General features: G+C 33.5%; 2 protein-coding genes and 1 pseudogene across 7 annotated transcripts; all 3 read left to right on the top strand.

Annotated features, from left to right (window-relative positions):
- Nucleotides 1–1,046: 1,046 nt before the first annotated feature.
- Nucleotides 1,047–2,321, top strand: LOC140815023 (U-box domain-containing protein 17-like; annotated as a pseudogene).
- A 4,184-nt stretch (nt 2,322–6,505) lies between these two features.
- On the top strand, nt 6,506–9,131 carry LOC140814161 (F-box/FBD/LRR-repeat protein At1g13570-like). Its single transcript, XM_073173043.1, has 4 exons — nt 6,506–6,683; nt 7,449–8,257; nt 8,362–8,520; nt 8,610–9,131. Exons 2-4 carry the CDS (start codon nt 7,451–7,453, stop codon nt 8,898–8,900), a joined length of 1,257 nt encoding a protein of 418 aa, XP_073029144.1. The 5' UTR covers nt 6,506–6,683; nt 7,449–7,450; the 3' UTR covers nt 8,901–9,131.
- Nucleotides 9,132–13,722: 4,591 nt separating this feature from the next.
- Nucleotides 13,723–18,422, top strand: LOC140814394 (uncharacterized). Of its 6 annotated transcripts, XM_073173354.1 has the most exons (5): nt 13,723–16,541; nt 16,845–16,993; nt 17,120–17,223; nt 17,519–17,665; nt 18,132–18,270. In XM_073173354.1, the coding sequence occupies exon 1, from the start codon at nt 13,942–13,944 to the stop codon at nt 16,495–16,497; it is 2,556 nt and encodes an 851-aa protein (XP_073029455.1). In that variant the 5' UTR covers nt 13,723–13,941; the 3' UTR covers nt 16,498–16,541; nt 16,845–16,993; nt 17,120–17,223; nt 17,519–17,665; nt 18,132–18,270. The 6 variants fall into 6 exon arrangements, with proteins under 6 accessions (XP_073029455.1, XP_073029458.1, XP_073029454.1 ...); XM_073173357.1 differs by lacking the exons at nt 17,120–17,223; nt 18,132–18,270 and adding an exon at nt 18,305–18,422 and having other exon boundaries at nt 17,602–17,665; XM_073173353.1 differs by lacking the exon at nt 17,120–17,223 and having other exon boundaries at nt 17,559–17,665.
- Nucleotides 18,423–20,611: the final 2,189 nt, after the last annotated feature.

A 20,611-nucleotide genomic window follows, 5' to 3' on the forward strand; every position in this document is an offset into this window, starting at 1 on the left:
TGCATGTATATGCAACGTGTTAACTTTTCATACAATTCAGGCGGTGCTCGAGCGGTCAAAAACTACGCTCGGGCGCCGATCACTCTGTCCAAGTACTCGACTAGTCACGCACTGGCGCTCGGGCGGTCACAAACTACCGCCCGGGCGCCACTTCTTCTGTCCGACGCATGTGCTTATCGAACATTGGCGCTCGGGCGGTTATTTTCTACCGCTCGGGCGCCAATAGTTCTGTCAAAAAATACATCCTTCATATGATTTGGTCAATCTGGTCTCGTAATAGCCCGGTTATAATATATCTATTCATAATCAATAATCATCTCAGATTACGATAATTAATTTCTCAGGCATTACAGTATGTCTATTGTGAGACGGTCTAACGAATCTTTATCTGTGAGACGAGTCAACCTTACCGATATTCACAATAAAAAGATTCTTAGCATAAAAAGTAATATTTTTTCATGGATGATCCAAATAAGATATCTGTCTCACAAAATACAATCCGTGAGATCATCTCACACAAGTTTTGTCAACTTGAAAATAATAAATCTTGAACATTTTTGATAGAACTCTCCTCCTCATCAATAAAAGATAAATAATAATAATTTAATATGTCAGGAATAAGAAACAATTTTTTAAAATCTTTCTCCCAAAAAAATGTAATCTTTTTTATTTATTAAAAAATAATTTATTTATTTAAATATGTATTGTTTTAATTATCGAAATAATTTTTTTTTTAAAAATTGTGTATTAAAGTGTCAAATCTATTTACCAGTAACATGGTTACTAATAATAATAATAATAACAACGACAATAACAAGAAAATCTTGTATGTGCTTTGGCGGGCATGCATGCACTAGCAGATTTTCGCAAAACTCCCCGATTCACACTCATTTTACGAATAAAAAAAACCTGTTTTAACTGTTTTACGCAGTCAAAAAAATCCACTCGCTTTTCCCAAGTTTTCAATGGATGAATGGCCGAGTGGTAAAAGATTAGACCCAGCTCCACTATATATCACCAAACCTCCGACTCATTCCTATATATAATATATATAGTGCAAATGGGTGGGGACTTTTATTAAAGTCAGCCCACCTAACAAAAGGATAATTTCGATCACGTCTCCTCCAAATCTGACAAGAAAATCGCCAAGAAACGGTTGAAACTATGGAGATTGTGAAGCGGAGAACGGTGAAATCGTTGGTGACCAAGATGAGTTCTGTGTCGGAGCAGACCCGTATCGAATCCATCTGCGAGCTGCGTTTGCTTACTAAAAACGATCCCGAAAGCCGCCCGTTAATTGCGGAGGCGAACGCCATACCCTTGATCGCCGAATCCCTTTATTCTCCGGTAAAGATTCTTCAAGAAACGCCACCGCCACGCTGTTGAACTTGTCTATATCCTGCAAAGAGCATCTCATGTCTTCTCATGGGGTCCTAGATGCCCTCTCCCACGCCCTACGCAACCCCGCCTCCCCTTTCTCGGCCCAGTGCGCTGCCGCAACCATTTTTAGCCTTGTGAGCTTCGAGTCGTATCGCCCCATTATCGGGCACAAGAGGGATATCATATTCGGGCTGGTGGAGATCGTGAGGAATCAAGGATCGGCAGCTCGGTCGATCAAGGATGCTCTTAGAGCCCTTTTTGGGATTGCTCTGTATCCGATGAATAGAGCTCAAATGGTTGAGCTTGGAACTGTTCAGGCTTTGTTTTCATTGATAGTGAAGGATGGGAGAGTTGGACTGGTCGAAGATGCCACCGCTGTGATTGCACAAGTGGCAGGGTGTGAGGAGAGCTGGGAGGCATTCAAGAAAGCTTCGAGCGTCAGTGTTCTGATGGATTTGTTGGATAATTCCACGGGTTCGAGTCATAGGACTAAGGAGAATGCGGTCTACACAATGTTGAATTTGGTGCAATGTGGGGGGGAGAAGGTTGTGAGTGAGTTGAAGGGGAAAATAGAGGCAAGGGTGATTGAAGGGATTCATGATGTGGTGGAAAACGGTAGCGAAAAGGGCAAAGACAAGGGCTTGGCACTTTTAAAGATTTTTGATTTCAAGGATGTGCGGTCGGAGTCTTTGTCCAGCCTCTCGTCGTGAAAGTTTGAGGTTATGCTGTTGTGATTCTCTTGTAAAATTATTTGGATTGATCTTGTGTTTGTATGTCATGTCAATTACATTGATGAAACTAATATAGCTATGACAATACTGTGGTGCAAGAAAAAGATAGTAAAAATTGGTGTATTGTGCTTAGAAGTGCAAGATTTTTCACAATTGTTGCATTGTATAGTCTTTCTAAGTGGTATTGTGCCTTTGCCTTTGCTGACTTTATTCTGATACGCCACCAATATCGTGAGCACAAACGCTTTAGGCGCTTCTCTTACGTTTTCGTGTATGATTCCTTGAACCTATAATCCACTCGAATAAGATGAACCGATTGCTTATAGAATCCTATTTGATTACAGCTTATTTATTTTAGTTGTGTCTCGACTTTCTTGCTTGCTAGCTGCCTATTGTTTGATCGGGCAAATTTCCACCATTTTGTCCGAAAGCTCGCGTAAGTGCATTTTCTTTTAAGTAATGTGCTATGGGTTGACGTTGATTTTGTTGACATAGCCTGTATTTGCAAAATGAACACATGGGATATGATAGTGTTGAACATGGAAGTGATTTGCAACCAAGAAAGATTCGTAGATCGGTTACAGGAGATACTGTGGTTTGCCGCGGTCTCTGTTTCCTTGAATTCCTTGCTACCAAATAATATACCTATACGTTGTTGGGCAGAGTATGTGCACCAAAAAGACTGATGTTCACAGTTTTGGTGTTCTGGTGTTCGAAATCTTAGGTGGAAAGCAGCCAACTGGTAATGCTTCGTTCATTGAGATAGGGTCTCAACATTGTTGGATGGGTATTGTCACGCCCCGAGCCCGGGGTTGGCTCCTGCGTGGCAGCACAATGTGCCCCTATAGCAACTATTTCGTTTTCGTCCTCGTTTTACGAAAATGATTAACCCAAGTTGCTATAGAAGTCCATTGTAAGCCATTATAAACTCATTTTAAATCTTTGATTTTTTAGATGTGGGACAAGGATATCACAGGTATGCCTTCATTTCCTCGTGTTTGCCTGAAGTTTTAGTGACTGAAGGTTGATCAAAAAATATTAGCAGAAAGAGAGGGTCGATTTAGTTTTTGTTCGAAGGCATTGGTTATTCTTTCATGCTGACAAAAAAAGATTTGGTTTCTCAAATGTTGTCGGTAATGTCAAAATTGACTCGTGAGACCAATTTATGGGACATATATCTCTTAAGTTGGCTTTTTAAAGTTGTGATAGATGTTTTCTTAAGTCAGTATCGAAATTTTAATCATTCTCTTTTTCAATATATATTATTTATTAATTTTTTTCTAAAATTAATCTAAAAATAGGTGAGGTAAGCAATTGAAAAAAAAAAATTAAGTCATTAAAACCTTGAAATTTGAAAGAAATGAATTAAAGATAGGGTCGAGATAGAAGAAAAGATATTTGAGAATTAGAAAAATAGAGGTAGGGAAATTGAGGAAAATTGATTTAGGATTTGTGTTGTGCTTTTATTTTATTTATTTATTTTTCTTATTCTTCAAACTATTATTAAAATAAAAGAATGATAATAATTGGATTATAAAAAAGAAGAGTGAGTCTCATGTGAGACCGTCTCACGGATCATAATCTGTGAGACGGGTCAACCCTACTCATATTCACAATAAAGAGTAATACTCTTAGCATAAAAAGTTATATTTTTTCATGGGTGACCCAAATAAGATATCCGTCTCACAAATATGACCCGTGAGATCGTCTCACACAAGTTTTTACCAAAAAGGAAAGAAGATTTTATAACCGGTGGACAAACTTTATTCAAAGTACATATATAAACATTAAAAAAAAATCAATATGCAACATCTTGTATTAACTCGAGGAACAAAATTGAAAAATATTAAACTGATAAAAGAAAACTATATTAATCAAAAATGGAAGGAAAAAAACCCCTCTAATAATGATCATCACATCACATAAGTGTAAAATATCAATCATTTTAATAATAAAGTATTTACTTCAATCAAAATAATACTAGTAAATAAATAAAAGCATAATTTTTTCATTTCTACCTAAATCAACAAGCTTTAATAGCTCATAACAATGAATTCAAGTTACTCTGAAGGTATTATTCTAATTGTTGATATAATGGTTTATATTATGTAACATTAAATCTATTAACTCTGATTAGTATTATCATTGTATTGAGATATAAATCGATATTGGATACACGATCAAAATATTCTTAGGTGTCTTATGATTCAAATTCATGTGTACGAGGTTTTAAAGATTTTATCTTTGGGTTGTCAATGTTGAATCCAACTAACTCGATGTTTAGGTGGTAATATCTCATATTATAACTCCCTACGAACAATCTGCTGGATCGTTCTCATTTTTCAATCGTATAGTAAGATCCACGATCAGAAACGAAGTTGCTCATTGATACTCACGGGAAATTTTGGGGTCCGTTTCCAGCAAGTGTCACTAGTCCAGACGCAGGTTTTGAATACCCTAAGCCTGAAATCACAAATATGATCATTAGAAGGAGACCAGGAGGGTATCCTGGCATAACACCTCCGACGCTCAAGTCAGAGACTGGAGATATAAAGGGAAGCAGCTAAGGGTGCTGCTGAAAAATAATATAGTGAATCCATTATCATACGCTCAAGCTGGTATTTATAGGAGAATACATGGACCTTTGGCTTGTTTTCCATTTGGGCTAGAAATGAGCCAGGGATAGTGGGCTCATCTATAGGGTATCACTCATGATCAAGATTGTACTAGAAAACTTGACGAGGTTTGAGTCGAGAATCAATTGCTAGAATTTCGAGATACAAATTTTTAATTTTTTTTTAAAATGCTTAATTTTGTATTCAATTTAATAATAATTGATAGAAATTAGTTGTGACTATAGTACAATTTGACAGAGTTGATATTATATATAAAATTATATTATATAATATATGGGTTGAACCAAGTATTAAATTATACAGATGCACTGTATTGTTATATATTATATATTTATATTGTATAAATAATATAAATACTGTTTCTCGTCAATTGGGAATGACATGTAAGAATCAATTTCTTGTTTGAAAAAAACATAAATTTGAGTATAAAAATTGGAAATCTTATGGATCATGCACGGTTGGCGAAAAACAGGGTGAGCCACCGGAGAGAGAAACTCACGGTAGGTGGAATTGGTCACCATTCTCTATTTGTATAATATAATATAATATAATATAATATTTTTGTTAGAAAATGGTATCCTACGACAAAATGGTATCCTACGACAAGGTATTATGAATCTGCTCGAGAAGTAGCAGGGGAGGTATTATTGCAATCTATTCTCGTCTCACTCCAAAGGTCGTAACGAAATTTTTGTTAGGCCTAATGTATTTAAAAAATATTTTTTTTATAATTCAATTTGATTTATATATATAAATGATGAACAAAATATAATTATACTATATTGTAATTTATATATATATGAATTAAAAAATTAAATAGAAAAAATAAAAGAAAAAAACTAAACTATAAATTGAGCATATAACTTGATGCTCAAAAACAATGACCCTCTATCAGCTAAATGGCAAAAACTTGTGTGAGACGGTCTCATGGGTCAAATTTTGTGAGACGGATCTTTATATGGGTAATCCATGAAATTGTATTGCTTTTTATGCTAAGAGTACTACTTTTTATGGTGAATATGAGTAGGGTTGACCCGTCTCACAGATTGAGATCCGTGAGACGGTCTCACATGAGACCTACTCCAGCTAAATTATATGTGATTTGTATTAAATTTTTTAACATTTTATTAATATATATAATAATTAAAACAGACTATGACATCAAAAATTAGTTAATTTAAAAATATCAAACTTAATAATATAATATATATATATATATATATATATATATATATATATATATATGATTTTAAAACGATTCCATAGATTTATTGGTGAAATTTATGATAAACATTTGATATAATATGATAGTTGATCAAATCCAACTTTAATAATTGTTAAGTAAAAACAACCTTAATGTATTATTATTACTTTTAGAAATCATTAAGGATCTAGAATAATTATTTTCGTGTTATTGACTTTTGTTATCGATTTTAGTATAAAATCATGTTAATCAAGTAAATAAAAGTTATGTGTGACAAATTAATTCGAAAAAATTTTGATAGAGAAAATCAAATTATTGATCTGACGACTTCTGTTAACTCAAACAATTATTATCATTTTTATGATATAATTTTAATTTTTTCTATATATATATATAAATCCATTTAATATTAAAATATTAATTTTTATTTTATATAAAATAAAATAGCATTAAAGAAGTGCTGAGTCAACAAGCAAGTGGATGAGGTCGGTTTTGATCTTATCATGATCCGAGTAAGATGGGTCCCACACACTCCCAGCCATTTCACCGATATATTCCCAATCAAGTTCAAACTCAAACCTCTATTTACCAAATACCCATCGTCTTCCCAGTCACGCCGCTCAAATTTTTTCCTGATCGACACTTCACTCAATTCTCTCCGCCGCCTGCCAACTGCCCACAATTGTCTTCCGTAAAAACTCGCCGGGGGAATAAGAATCAAGGGCTTTTTAGGTGCGATAAGCGCTTTTCTCTCCCTCTAATTTTTGGATTTCTTGCTGTTTTTGGTTGTCGATTGAAAATTGAATGGCTCGTGCTTTTTTTAGGCGATTTGACATGATTCAAACGGTCTTTTGTTGTGTTTTGGTAAATTTTCGTTGGGATTCCGTGATAAAAGGTCCAAAGAAATTAATTATGTGTATCGCGGTGACAACTTCGAAGAGGTGCTCTCATTGACTTTGATTCATAATTAAAAAAAAAATTCTGAGTTTTCTAGATTATAATTGACTTTTCAATTTTTTTGTTAGCTGCCCAGAAAGATACCTTTCTTTAGAGTTATTTTATATTGGTCAAAATGATGAGATTCCTGTTATCTAGCCAGGTTGTCGCGTTAAGGTATGAAATCTAGCTAAAAACTAGAAATCTAAATAATTTTTCACTGGTGGATACAATGAAACATCTCTTGCCTATTATGTCAAAGTCTTGGTTCGAACTACAGAGCTAAGCATTGGTAGGGGTAAAATCTTTGGTTCTTCCGTATTTTTAACTTCCCTATTTGTTTCAGTCTTAAATAAATGTTCACAACTTTCTTATGAATAAATCCATGTAAGACGTCAGTCTTAGATTTTGCTTTAGATCAATTTTTTTGTCGGTTGAATTTAGCGTTTCTTTTGGGTCGAGAATACTTGTAGCTGTCGGATGTTTTTATTTATTTTTTCAACTTCTGTGGTATGATGATGTCTAAATCCTGAGATAATTTTCTTGGTTTTTGTTTTTCAGACATGAGAATGAAGGGTTCAATTATGTCCGAGGTTGATTTCATTAGCAATCTACCTTGTAGCATAATAGAGAACATTCTTGGATGCTTGCCTCTACGAGACATAGTCAGAACGAGCATTTTGTCGAGAGAATGGAGATATAAATGGATAACATGTCCTGAAATCGTGTTTGATTTCTGGTTTGACCAAATGTTTCTCGGAGGTCACAGACTCGAGACCCTTGTTCACCAAATTCTTAAACTTCACAAGGGACTTTTGCTCAGATTTGCACTCCAAGTCCCTGATCTGAAAAGTAGCCACCATATTGATCAATGGATTCATCTGCTTCCAAAAAATACCCTCCAAGATTTAACCCTTCACGTATCTAGGGGAGACAACCACAAGCTGCCTTCTGATATATACGCCTTCCAAAATTTAAGAAATTTGAAGCTCTACAACTGTGCATTCAATCCTCCCTCGGGTTTTAAAGGGTTTAGTAAACTCGAGAACCTTGATCTTCAAAATGTTGTACTAGTACCTGAAACTTTCGGAAAATTCTTTGCTTCTTGCCCCGCAGTTGAAAGGCTGAGGTTGGTTCACTGCACTAGCTTCGATTGTCTCGAAATTGTTGGTCCGAAGTTAAAATATCTTGAGTTTCATGGCTTACTCAGATCCATCTCTTTTGAGAAGTGCCCCCTTCTCAAAGATGTTAAAATATCTTTCTCCTCCATGGGTTTCAAAAGGGGAAACCGGTTCTCCATCGATTTGGTTAAGTCCCTAAGCTCTCTACCCGCGCTCGAGGAGCTACAACTGCAGGCTTATGCCTTGGAGGTGAGGAAATTTACAATGCATCAGTTGGCACAGTTTGAAAATAATATTTAGGTCAAGTATTATGCGTGATCTCAATTAATGTACTTTTGTTGGCACATTTATAGGATCTTGTTGAGTATGGCGCCCCCAATAAACTGCCTGTGGCCTTGAGAACCCTGAAAACTCTTCACCTTTCAGATATGTATTTCGAAAAGATTCAGGAAATCGCTTGTGCCATTTGTTTCATCAGAAGCTCCCCCAGTTTACAAAAGCTTAAAATCACTGTAAGTTTCTATGTAGTTGTTGAATTATCATTTTGTTTCCAAAGTATTCAATCAAGAACCAATTTTGATGAAATTTCCATCATCTCCAGGCCTTCACCTCAGATGTTGTGGATTCTGTCTTGGAATTTCTCCGATCCCAGAAAAGCTCGGATACATTGACACAACTTAAAACCGTTACTATGCAACTTTTCTCCGGCAACGAGTCTGAAATGGAGTTCATAAAATATCTATTATCATCTGCTACTGAACTCGAAGAAATGTCAATTGCCCCCCATTCAGGTAGTGTTTTTGATGAAGAAGAGTCCATATTGAACGAACTCAAACAGTTTCCTAGAGCATCTCCGAGGGCGGAAATCATTAATTCGGATAAAATGCAATAGACATACATATATTGTAGCATATTCCTTGAAGCCCCTATGAGTATGCTGTACTTTTGTAATTAGTTTTGCTTGGTTCTGTCTGTTCTTTTCCATTTACGGCCGTGGTTTTTACTGGCCTTTTGTGCTTATAATTTCTGTATTTAGTTTGAATTAATCTGGAACCAAGAATTGATGGCGGTATTGTGATTGAAGGATATTATGATCAATCCATTCAAAGATTGGTTTGAACTATTTTATAAATCTTATGGTAATTTGAATTCACTATTTTCATGCAAGAATCGTGTTAGATCTGTAGCTATGAGTGGTAGGGATGGTTTGATGAGACGAATGGAATTGATTGATGCAGGAGCTCCACTAAATGTTCTGCTGGGTGGAGCAACTCTGATACGATATTTTCGATTCATTGTCCTATATACTTTTTCCTATGGGACCATTGAGTTTAAATTATTTTCAATCTAATTCAGATATTATTTGATTATGCTTCATTGGATTTACTGGATTTAGTTTATAATATTAAAAATAATACTAGAAAATTTAAGTGTCTTATCCATCTATGTTTTTATGATAAAATTTGGTTGACAATAAACAAACAAAAATAGACGATTTTATAATTTTATATTTATAAAATTTATATTTATAAGATAGGTCGATTTAAAATAATTTTTTTTTCGTGATTTTTTTATAAAAAAAATGATCATTATTATTATTTGATAACTAATGGCAAGGGTGCCACAAGGTACAACGATCAATCAAATGGAGATATTTTCAAGGCGAACTGAATGTGAATTTTTCTTTTCTTTTCTTTTTTTTTTTTTTTTAAACTTAGGTCAAAGTTATCTCCAAATTTGTACTTAACTTATCTATCTATACTATTTTTTTTAATTAAAATTAAACTCTTACAGTAATTGATATTAATTTTTGGAAATGTAATTAAATCGAACTCAACTTTTTGTTCAATTTTACCTCCGATCTAAACTATCAAATCTCTTTTCAATTTAATGTCCAAATAAAATAAGTAGGTTTTTTGAAAGACGATCTCACTAATTTATATTCGTAAAACAAGTCGATCTGATCTATATTTACAGTGAAAAATAATCTTTTTGACATAAAATATAATATTTTTTATGAGTTGGATAAAGTCAAAGATATCACAAACTTGACCCGTAAAACCGTCTCATATAAGATTTTTACAAATAAAAAAAAATTATGATATCAAATTTCCACACTTCGGATATATCTTTAATTTTTACACATACAACCGTGTATTTACTGCTAGTATTAATTAAATCTTATTTCTTTATTTCAATTTTAAAAATTAATAACTTTAATTTCATCTCCATTTTCTACCAACCACGCACATGATGTGTGTCATGAACGGGTAGTATTGAAAAAAATGATGTCACGATCATGAGTCATATGTTGATTCAACATGAGCTTACGCTCGTACTTATACATTATTACTGGTCATGGGTAGTAGATTGATCCAACATGAGCCGCAGCTCATACTCATATACCGTCACTCATAAAATATATCACACCTGAAAATCGACTTCTTTAAAACGCAAAGATGATTTCCTACATATATGTCTAATATGTTAATCGAATTTCAGTTTTAACCTTATATTTTTCGATTGTTGAAAATTATAATATTTTTTTATTTAGAGCGTTGATTTGATACTTTACATGTTAACCTCACATCATCACTATATTTGTTCCGCATCATCATAAGTCGAAACAAAGAACAAAAATCGGCAAAAAAAAAAAACAAAAGTATCATATTAAAACTAAAATTTGATGAAATAGGTTATCAAAATCACGAAGAATCAAACATACGTGAACATAAAAAAAAAAAACTTTTAAAATTACATATTTTTTTATCTCACTAATAGTAGTATTGAAGCAACAACAATAAACTACAAATATTTTAATTCATTCAACTGATCAATCTCTATATTTTGATCTACCTCCTGACAAAAACAATTTATTGTTCTCCAACATGAACTTTTCACGTACACCATGGTCACCAACTTTGTACAATAACTATTAATTAAGATAAAATTATTTAAAACGTGACCCAAATAGAGGACCAACAAATGTACGTATCTAACTTAGCCACGCTTTTTACCAAAAGTCATTTTAATTATCATTATATATTTAGTGCATCTCTAACCCAATCTGCTTAATATTTTGGAGTCTCCTATATTCCGACACTTGCCCAAATAACTACAGAGACAATTTTCCACGTAAAGACAAAGCAATCCAAACAAATCAAGAAACAAAAGAAAATCTGCAAATAAATCCAAAGACCAAAACAAAATTAAATATAAATATGCCCCTATTAAGTAGAGTGGTTGGGTAGCTAAAGAGAGCATGTCATGTCCTTCGATTCCTCGTGCATTCTTCCTTATAAGTTCATGCAAAAAATTTATGTGAGAGGGTTTTACGAGTCGTATTTGGCGAGACAGATATTTTATTTGAGTTATCTATGAAAAATTATTACTTTTTAGGTAAAAATTTGTGTGAAACGTTCTCATGAGTCGTATTTTGTGAGACAGATCTCTTATTTGGGTCATCCATGAAAAAATATATATCACATTTTATGGTAAGAGTATTATCTTTTATTGTAAATATCGGTAGGATTGATCTGTCTCACAAATAAAGATTCGTGAGACCGTCTCACATGAAACCTACTCTAAGGCCATTACACTTCTCAAATTATGGATAATTACAAAATATTATTTAAAACACCATTTTATAAATATTCATTTTTAGCTAATCCCATTAATATTTAGTTATGATCCAGGGAAACCATATGAGTCACTCGTATATGGATAATAAAATATAAAATCCTTAATTTATACACACTATTTTTAAATATAATCTTGATTTTAAACATATTCTCATAGCATAAATTTATAAATTCGAATTTTACACGAAAATATTTCATATAATTCCTTCTGTTTTAATTCAAACAATATATAAGTTTACGCATAAGGTATTCTCTCCGGCTCCATTCAAATGATAGATTATATATTCCATTCAAATGATAGATTATATATATATATATATATATATATATATATATATATATATATATATATATATATATATATATATATATATGGCAAAATAGCATTTTTGGTCCCGAAGTATATGGTGTGACATTTTAGTCCTGTAAATTTTTTAAAGTCCTCGCATGTGTATTTTGGTAATCAATTTTAGTCTTGTGTGTATTATCGATATCAATTTTAGTCTGCTATATTTGCTCCGATCATCTCTTTTAGTTCTTTTAACCGGATTTTTGTCGTCATTAACGAAATTTGATAAAAGAAATACTCATGTATAGATATTTCAACTAATTATTTCATCATTAAACTTATAATTTGTAATTTAATTCATTTTATCTTTTTCGAGTTTGAATTCGGAGAGTTTTGGGTAATTTTTGTAAAGTAATCAATTATAGAAGCAACGTAAGAGTGTTGCATACTTTGAATTAAGGAAAAACATGTTTTCATGGCGAAATATGTTAACGGCAAATATTGTAATATAATCATTTGACTGTAATATTTCGAGAATGTTTAAATTTAACATAAAATTTGCTGACTCGATATGTAGCTAGAAAGGTGGTGGTACACATAATTTATTACATAAATTTATATTATGAAATCTATATTATATTATTAAGTTAAAACTCTTAGAGTAACTAACTTTTGGTGTCATAGTTTGTTTTAATAATTATATATATTAATAAAGTATTAAACTTTAATGTATGTCACATGTATTTTAGTGAATAAAGTATTTGTTTTCTAAGCATGAAGTTGTAGATTCAATTCTTATTTGGTTTTTTTTTTCTATTTTTTTTTTTAAATTCATATATCTAAATTATACCGCAGTCGCTCACTATTTTTTGTAATTACATTTTGATCATCATTTAAATACAAATTAAATAAATTATAAAAATATTATATAAATACGCAACGCGTGCGTTGAAGAACTAGTGTCAAAAAATTATTATTAACATATGCAGGCCATTTAACTACTATAAGTGACATATACCGCTTTGGAGTTGTTCTACGGGAACTACTTGGGGTAGGCCTTACTTAATAAATAGCCGGAGATTATGGTGCATAATGGACCCTCGTCTTGCGGGCCAGTACTCGGTCAAAGGGGCTAAGGAAATCGGCCTACTAGCCCAACAGTGTGTGAGATTGAACTCAAAAGTCAGGCCCAAGATGCCGGCCTTTTTTGATCTCTGGAAAGCCTGCAGAATTTGAAGGACATGGCCGGAATCCCCGAAAACGGGTCGAAATGTGAGCTACCCGAATAGAATGAGGAGGGAAAACGGGTTCGGGTGCAAGAGTTCTGCTGTTGCTGTTGGAGTCCTAGAAGCTAATAGATAGGATGCATTCGAAAAAGTTGGCTATGACTTTAGAGCTTAGGGTTCCCATCTTTTTTTTCTTCAACTGGTGTTTTCACTCACTACTAGAGATAGGCGTTCGGTTATGATATCGAGTATCCGAACCAACCTGTTCAGATCGAGTTATTCTTTAAAATGTCCGTACTAATTTTAGATATTCTATCAGGATCAAATACGCGAAATGCATTTAAAACTATATATTTTCGAGCAATAATTCAAATAGTATGCGAATATGTTCGAAATATTTAGAGTTGAATTCGAACTTGAGCAATAATTTGAATTAAATTAGAATCAATTTTCGAATTTCGAATCGAATTCGAAGTAGAATAGAACTAATTCAAGCTAAATTCGATATTTCAAATTTTTCGTTTTATTTGTTTCGATTCAATTCGTTCATGCCTCTGTTCATGTTTTGAACTTTTCGGGTTTGGTTGACGGATCCGAAAATCCGGACCTGTAAACCCCAAACTCATTCAAGCTTGTTTCTTGAACCATTCGTGGCCATTTTAGCTCCGCCAACCACCTCGCCATATCTCATGGCTTCCCTTCCCAGTTCCCACCATTCCAAATTCCACATTCAGACACTTAACTTGATGTATTGCACAGAAATATAGGTTTTTTCGTATGGACGCGAGAAGGTTGACGGTCTCCAAATCCGCCGTCACCGCCGCCGCATTGATATTTCAACCTATCAAACGTCCGTTAACTGTCTCTTCCTCAAGGGCTCCGCATCCCTTGCAAAAGCCCAAGAAGCCAAAACCCAATTCACAAGAAGTGGGGCTGTCAAATCCAGCTCCAGTCCCTGCGGCAGCAGCTTTTAATCAGAGTTTTCACGACAATAAGAAGTGGGCATCCTCCATTCTTTCAGGCCCACATTTGAATTCTTTCCATTGTAAAGATTTGTTAGCCAATTTTACGCCTCACCAGTTTGATGCTCTGTTGTGGGAAATCCATCATTTTGTGGACCCGTCTACTGTATTGAAGTTTTTTTACTTTTCCTGCAATTCTTGTGGTTTTAGATTCACTCTCAGATCCTATTGTCTTTTGTTCTACTTGTTAGTTGGCAAGAACATTGATTCTGCAGCACGGTTACTCTTGATTAGATTGATTGATCAGAAGTTGCCCGTCACTATGGGCCATGGTGTTTTGAATACACACACAGAGATTGCTATTGTTTTGGTGGATACATATTCGGGTTTGGCAGACTTGAAGAATGAGACTAGAGCGTTTGATATTTTGATTCATGTTTACGCTAGTCAGTTTGTGAGTTTGGGACTTGGTGTTGCATTGGATGTTTTTAGTGTTTTAATGGGTCGAGGGTTACTTCCCTCTTTCAAGACTTGCAATTTTTTGATGAGCTCACTTGTTAAGGCAAATGAATATGGCAAGAGCTACGAGGTTTTTGTTATGATTTCTCAGCATTATTTGCCTGATGTATACTTGTTTAGTACTGCGATAAGTGCATTGTGCAAAGGAGGGAGGATTGATGATGCAGTTGCATTGTTTAAGAAAATGGAAAACTCAGTGGTCACCCCGAATGTTGTTACTTATAATAATCTCATGCATGGACTGTGTCAAAAAGGGAGTTTGGAAGAGGCATTTCAACTCAAGGAGAAAATGGTAGAGAATAGGGTGAACCCAAGTCTTGTAACTTACAGTGTGCTGATAAATGGTCTCATGAAACTTGAAAAATATGAGGAAGCCAATTGTGTTTTAAAAGAGATGTTGGAAAAGGGCTTTGTCCCGAATGAAGTCGTGTTTAACACATTGATTGATGGCTATTGCAAGATGGGCAATATGATGACTGCATTGAAGTTAAAGGATGAAATGATATCACAAGGTGCTGTTCCAAATTCAGTTACATTCAATACACTCGTAAATGGACTCTGCAAGCACAGTCAAATCGATCTTGCCGAAAAGTTCTTAAATGAGATGGTAGAGAGAGGTTTATGTATTAATCTTGGTACTGTTTCCTCTGTTATAAATGGTCTCTTAAAAAACTCTAGATTCGACTCTGCACTAGTATTGTTTAAGTTAATGATCTCTAAGAATTTAAGGCCTAATGACAGGTTGCTGACAACATTGATGTCTGGCATTTGCCGGAACAATAAGCTTTCAGAAGCTTTAAAGCTATATAATATGCTGAGAGAGAAAGGATTTGCTGATAATTTGGTGACCTCAAATGCTTTAATTTATGGGCTGTGTGAAGCGGGAAAGATGCCAGAAGCTAAATCAGTTCTTAAGTGTTTGTTGGATAGCGCTGTCAAGTTGGATACATTTACATATAATGCATTCATTTATGGATGCTGTAAAGAGGGTAGATTTGAGAGTGGCTTTATGCTGAAGGAGAAAATGTCAAAGCAAGGAATTTCTCCCGACATTGTTACCTACAACTTGTTGATACATGCATTATGTAATAAGGGTAAAATGGACGAAGCTGTGACACTTTGGCATGAAATCCAAAGAAACGGCCTCGTTCCTAATGTTCATTCATACGGAATCATGATAGACGGTTTCTGCAATGCCGAGAGAATTGAAGAGGCTCTTAATTTTTTTAATTTGTTGCTCAAGCAGAAAATTGAGACAAATCTTGTCATATATAACATACTCATCAGAGCATATTCCAGGATCCCTAACATGCCAGAGGCTTTTAAACTTTTTGATGACTTGAGAAGCCGAGGCATTTCTCCGACGTGTGTGACTTATTCTTCGCTAATACATGGAATGAGCAATGCTGGGTTAGTTTCTGAGGCAAAAAATCTTCTCGATGAAATGAGAAAGGTGGGTTTGCCTCCGGATGTTATTTGTTATACGGCATTGATTAGTGGGTACTGTAAGATAGGTAACATGGGCGAAGCAAGGAGACTCTTGGTAGAAATGTCATCATTTAAAGTACAGCCTAATAAAATAACATACACTGTTATTATCGATGCTTACTGTAAGTTGGGTAACATGAAAGAGGCTTCTGAGCTTCTTCGCGAAATGTTTAGCATGGAAATTGCTCCCGACTCTGTGACGTACAATACATTGACAATGGGATACTGCAAGGAAGGGAAAGTAGATGAACCCTTCAACCTTTGGGATCACATGTCGGTCAGAGGACTAAATTTAGATGAAGTTGGATGCACTACTTTAGTTCACAGTATGTCCGAGCAATTCAGTATTGTTGACGAAAAATGACTAGCAGGGTACTAAGTCTGTTGAAACGATGCAAATGTCAAAAGGTTCGTTCCTATACTGCACCTTGTAATTTTTTATTATACACCTCTTTGTTTTTTTTTTTTCAATGACCTTTTGGTGCTCTATCCACTCTGGCAGAGTCCTGAATTTGCTTCGTCAATTGCTGTGGAATATTATCGTCCTTGCTTCAAGTTTAAACAGCTTACAGTCCAAAATCTAGAGATAATATGTTACCCATAAAAGATTAGGCATATTGATTTCTGCCAATTGGTTATAATAGTTGGTGCTTGATCTTTCAGGACAGCAATTTTCCATGATTAACAAATGTTCACGATCTTCGTGTGTAGGTTGCCTGAAGATGTTTTTGCTGAAGATGTGAGTGTCATGGTGATCATAAGTTCATCACATGACAAAAAGGTGAATTCCTTGTGTCAGATAAGAGGTCAAGCCAAGGGCATGGATTTATGTTCACACACATATTTTGCTGGAATATACAGTAAGTTGATTTTTACTTGTTCCATTGTTAAGATGTTTACATATTTAATTATTTTTCCCTTCATGTTATCAAAAATTGGCTATAAATTAAGTCCTCTCTACTTTTCTGTTTTCCATTTCTTCCCAGATGTTACTGAATTCCAAGATTTGTGTGTGAAGAATCTGTATTCATGTTGTTTAGAAGTACAAAATTAGGCTTGCGGAGTTTTCTAAGAGAAAAGTTTGTGACAGGTAATATAGTTTTTTTTTATCACAACATTGGGGTGGGGTTGGGGTGGTAGATGCAGTTTGAAAAATCAAGACCTGCTATAACGTTAATACATAATTACGTCTCCATGCCTTTATCATTAAATGTGTAAAGATATGGTTATATGTAGATCATGATCGTAGCTTTTTAAATAGTGGGGGGAATTTCGTGAATAAGTCTAAACCAGGAAATGTCAGCCTAACTTACCCTTTATTTTTATTTTTTATGGAACTATGTTCTTGCTTGTTAACAAACTTTTGGTGATGCGATTGTTTACAGTTCTCTGGAAGAGTCTTCACTGCTGATAAATTGTTTACAGTTCTCTGGAAGAGTCTTCACTGCTGTTATCATTTATGTCATAGTCACTTGGAGCGTATGGCACAATAAGGCTCATAGATATTGTAGAGTCTAGATACAAGACGAAGGGTGAGCCCAGCAATTTATTGAAGTGATGTCCCATATATGATAAAATCTAAATATCTAAAGAAATTTCAGCATATCCGATATGTACGTTGCTATCCATTAAATGATAGGAAAACAGATACTCATTAACTATGAACAAAAGGAATTACTTATTTTTCATTTAATCTTGATTTTACCAACGCACATTGAAGAAATGCTTAAAAGGTGTCTTGAGTCTTTGAGCAGTGGTGCCTTAATGATTAAGAGTGTACAATTTCATTGAGAGGCTGCCTAGTCAATGAACCTTCAGCCTAGGCTCAACTTTGTTTTATGGTATAATTTTAATTTTACAATACGTTGAACTAATTTTTTTATGTCAAGCTCAACTATGTGACAACATTATGAATACACTTGCGCTCACGCTCATTGCATGCACTGTTCTCGAGGTGTGGACATGGCCAACATGCATAATTTGTCTTGTTATGTGCAGGGAAAGATCCAGCCCGGGAGCCATCGTTCCCCTTTCTCGTAAATGAAATTGTAATTTTACAGGAAAATGCATGTTTCCACGCCCCTTGAATAAACTAAATTGCCTCCATCCATTTCCTGGATCTGCCTCTAGTTACGTTTGTCCAGATCTCTAATTGGACATCCATTGTGAAGGTGAGATTAAGATGGCGAGAAACTACACAAGGGATGATGCATTCGGTAGAACGGGCGAGGGACGCTGCAGCTGCTACCAAGGAACGTCATTTTTGCCAAACGATGCTGAAAAGCAGGTACTCGCTACGCTAGGTCCCATAACCCAACTTTTGGTTTGAATTCTTAACAATTTATAGTCCCAGGTGTGCCGATATTGCTATTAAGGTTATTGGAAACTCAGAAGTGAAATATTTGATGTGTATTTTGATGACTCTAGGCTATGGATATAGCCACGGCAACTTCCTGACAAGAAACTGAGATCCTAATTGCTCCATTTTCGGCGCACCACCATGGCGGGGCGACTGCTCAACCCCGAACGAATCTCCACAGCTGCCTAATTGTGATTGTGTGTGTATGTATACAAAAAAAGGCGTGTTTCATGTTAGCATTCTTTCTTTTTTTGCAGTTTGGTCTTAACAAACTAACATATTTGATTCCTTTATTTGTTAATTTTAGATTTATTTTCATATATTTGTATATATACTCATGTAATTAAACCATTACGTAATGAAAGGAAATATCCCAAATTCCTCCGATTTGTTTCCTTATTAGCTCAAAATAAAAATTTGTTCAAATTAGTTTCATTTCAATACTAGTGAGTTTGCTCTCTATTTTCTTCAGATAAATCTTTGGTTTAAACACTGTATTAAGCTCACTCGTTAAATAGAACTAGCACAAATTTGGATAGGTGCGTATACATAAAAAGTAGGTCTTTCATAATACGATCTCACGGATCTTTATTCGTGAAACAGATCAATCATGTCCATATTTACAAAAAAAAGTAATATATTTAACATTAAAAAGTAATAATTTTTCGTGGTCAGGATATATGTTTCACAAATTTGACTCGTGAGACCGTCTCACAGGAGTTTTTGTGATACATAAAATATATAAAAAAAAAATTGGTGCTAAAGTGATTTTTCTTTTTAAAAAAGCTAACAATTATATTAAAATTAAAACATTATGAAGATAGTTTGAACTTTTAGATAAATTAAAGATTAGTCGAAGAAAGAATCGTAAAAAAAGATATAAAGATGTAAAAGTTTGATCAAAGAGTCTTCGAAATGAACATGTATTATGATAATTTTAGGTGCTTCTTTTAAACAAATGGATCGTGCATCGGTATAAACAATTTTCTATTTTGGTTTCTATTAATTTACTTGACTACAAGTCTAGAAATATAATCTATCATTATTAATAATACATGGGCACCCTATACTAACATAACACAAATTAATTGTTTAGCCTGGAGTAATAAATTTGTTCCAAAAGTTTCATTTCAATAGTTGTAACTTTGCTAAACACAGTATTAATTAACCATACTAATTAAATTGTACTCGCTAGTACCATTTACCAATGCACAAATATAAAATATTTCTGTATTAATAATTTTTTTAAAAAAATCTAGAGATATATTAAATTTAACAGCAGGAGATGATTTTTATAAGATTTCTAGTAATTAAGTAGAATAATTTCAGCTATTTTTTAAATTTATAATGGTTTATGATAATGTGTGTGTGTGTGTCTATATATATATATATATATATATATATATATATATATATATATATATATATATATATATATATAATAAGATAAAGAACAGATCTTATATTTAAATTTGGATAAAAATGAATTATTTTTTTATTTTGATAAATTTATCATAATTGAGTTTTTTTTTAACATAATTTTTTTAAAATTGATAATTCTGTCTATTTAAAAAACAGATCATAAGACAAATTTTAAACTTTATCAATACTTCTATACTTACTATATATATTATCTTATAAAACATGATGACCTTTGATTAACTAAATTCGATATCTTTGGTACAACATATCTTATCTAATTTAAAAAATATTTTAAAATTCTAAAAAATTTATATAGCCTAATAACAAAAATATTTAGATATCATTCCTAATAAATATACAAATGCAAAAAATTAGCGATAATTATTCTAAGTATGTAAGCACGAATCGCGTACGCTGAGACATTAATAGCAAATAATATATTATAGACAATACACTATATTATTTTGAATATTCACGTATAAAGTTTGTAAAGTATGGTTATATATATATATATATATATATATATATATATATATAATAACATAATCTATTTTTAAAAATAAAATCAGAAATCCTGATGCACACAAACACTAGCTACAATTTTTTTTTTAAAAAAAACTACAGATTGAGTTTCACTGTAACACAAACACTTGAACTAGAATATTTTATTTGTTTAACTTTAATAAATTCTATAACC

This window comes from Primulina eburnea, chromosome 15 (assembly GCF_022965805.1).
Source record: "Primulina eburnea isolate SZY01 chromosome 15, ASM2296580v1, whole genome shotgun sequence".
NCBI classification, from domain to species: domain Eukaryota; kingdom Viridiplantae; phylum Streptophyta; class Magnoliopsida; order Lamiales; family Gesneriaceae; genus Primulina; species Primulina eburnea.

What these genes read in the sequence shown, in the direction of transcription:
- LOC140814161 (XM_073173043.1), top strand. Translation starts at nt 7,451, where the DNA reads ATGAGAATGAAGGGTTCAATTATGTCCGAGGTTGATTTCATTAGCAAT. An exon ending in TGCAGGCTTATGCCTTGGAG is followed by an intron (nt 8,258 to 8,361) that starts GTGAGGAAATTT and finishes GCACATTTATAG; the next exon opens with GATCTTGTTGAGTATGGCGC. An exon ending in TACAAAAGCTTAAAATCACT is followed by an intron (nt 8,521 to 8,609) that starts GTAAGTTTCTAT and finishes CATCATCTCCAG; the next exon opens with GCCTTCACCTCAGATGTTGT.
- LOC140814394 (XM_073173357.1), top strand. Translation starts at nt 13,942, where the DNA reads ATGGACGCGAGAAGGTTGACGGTCTCCAAATCCGCCGTCACCGCCGCC.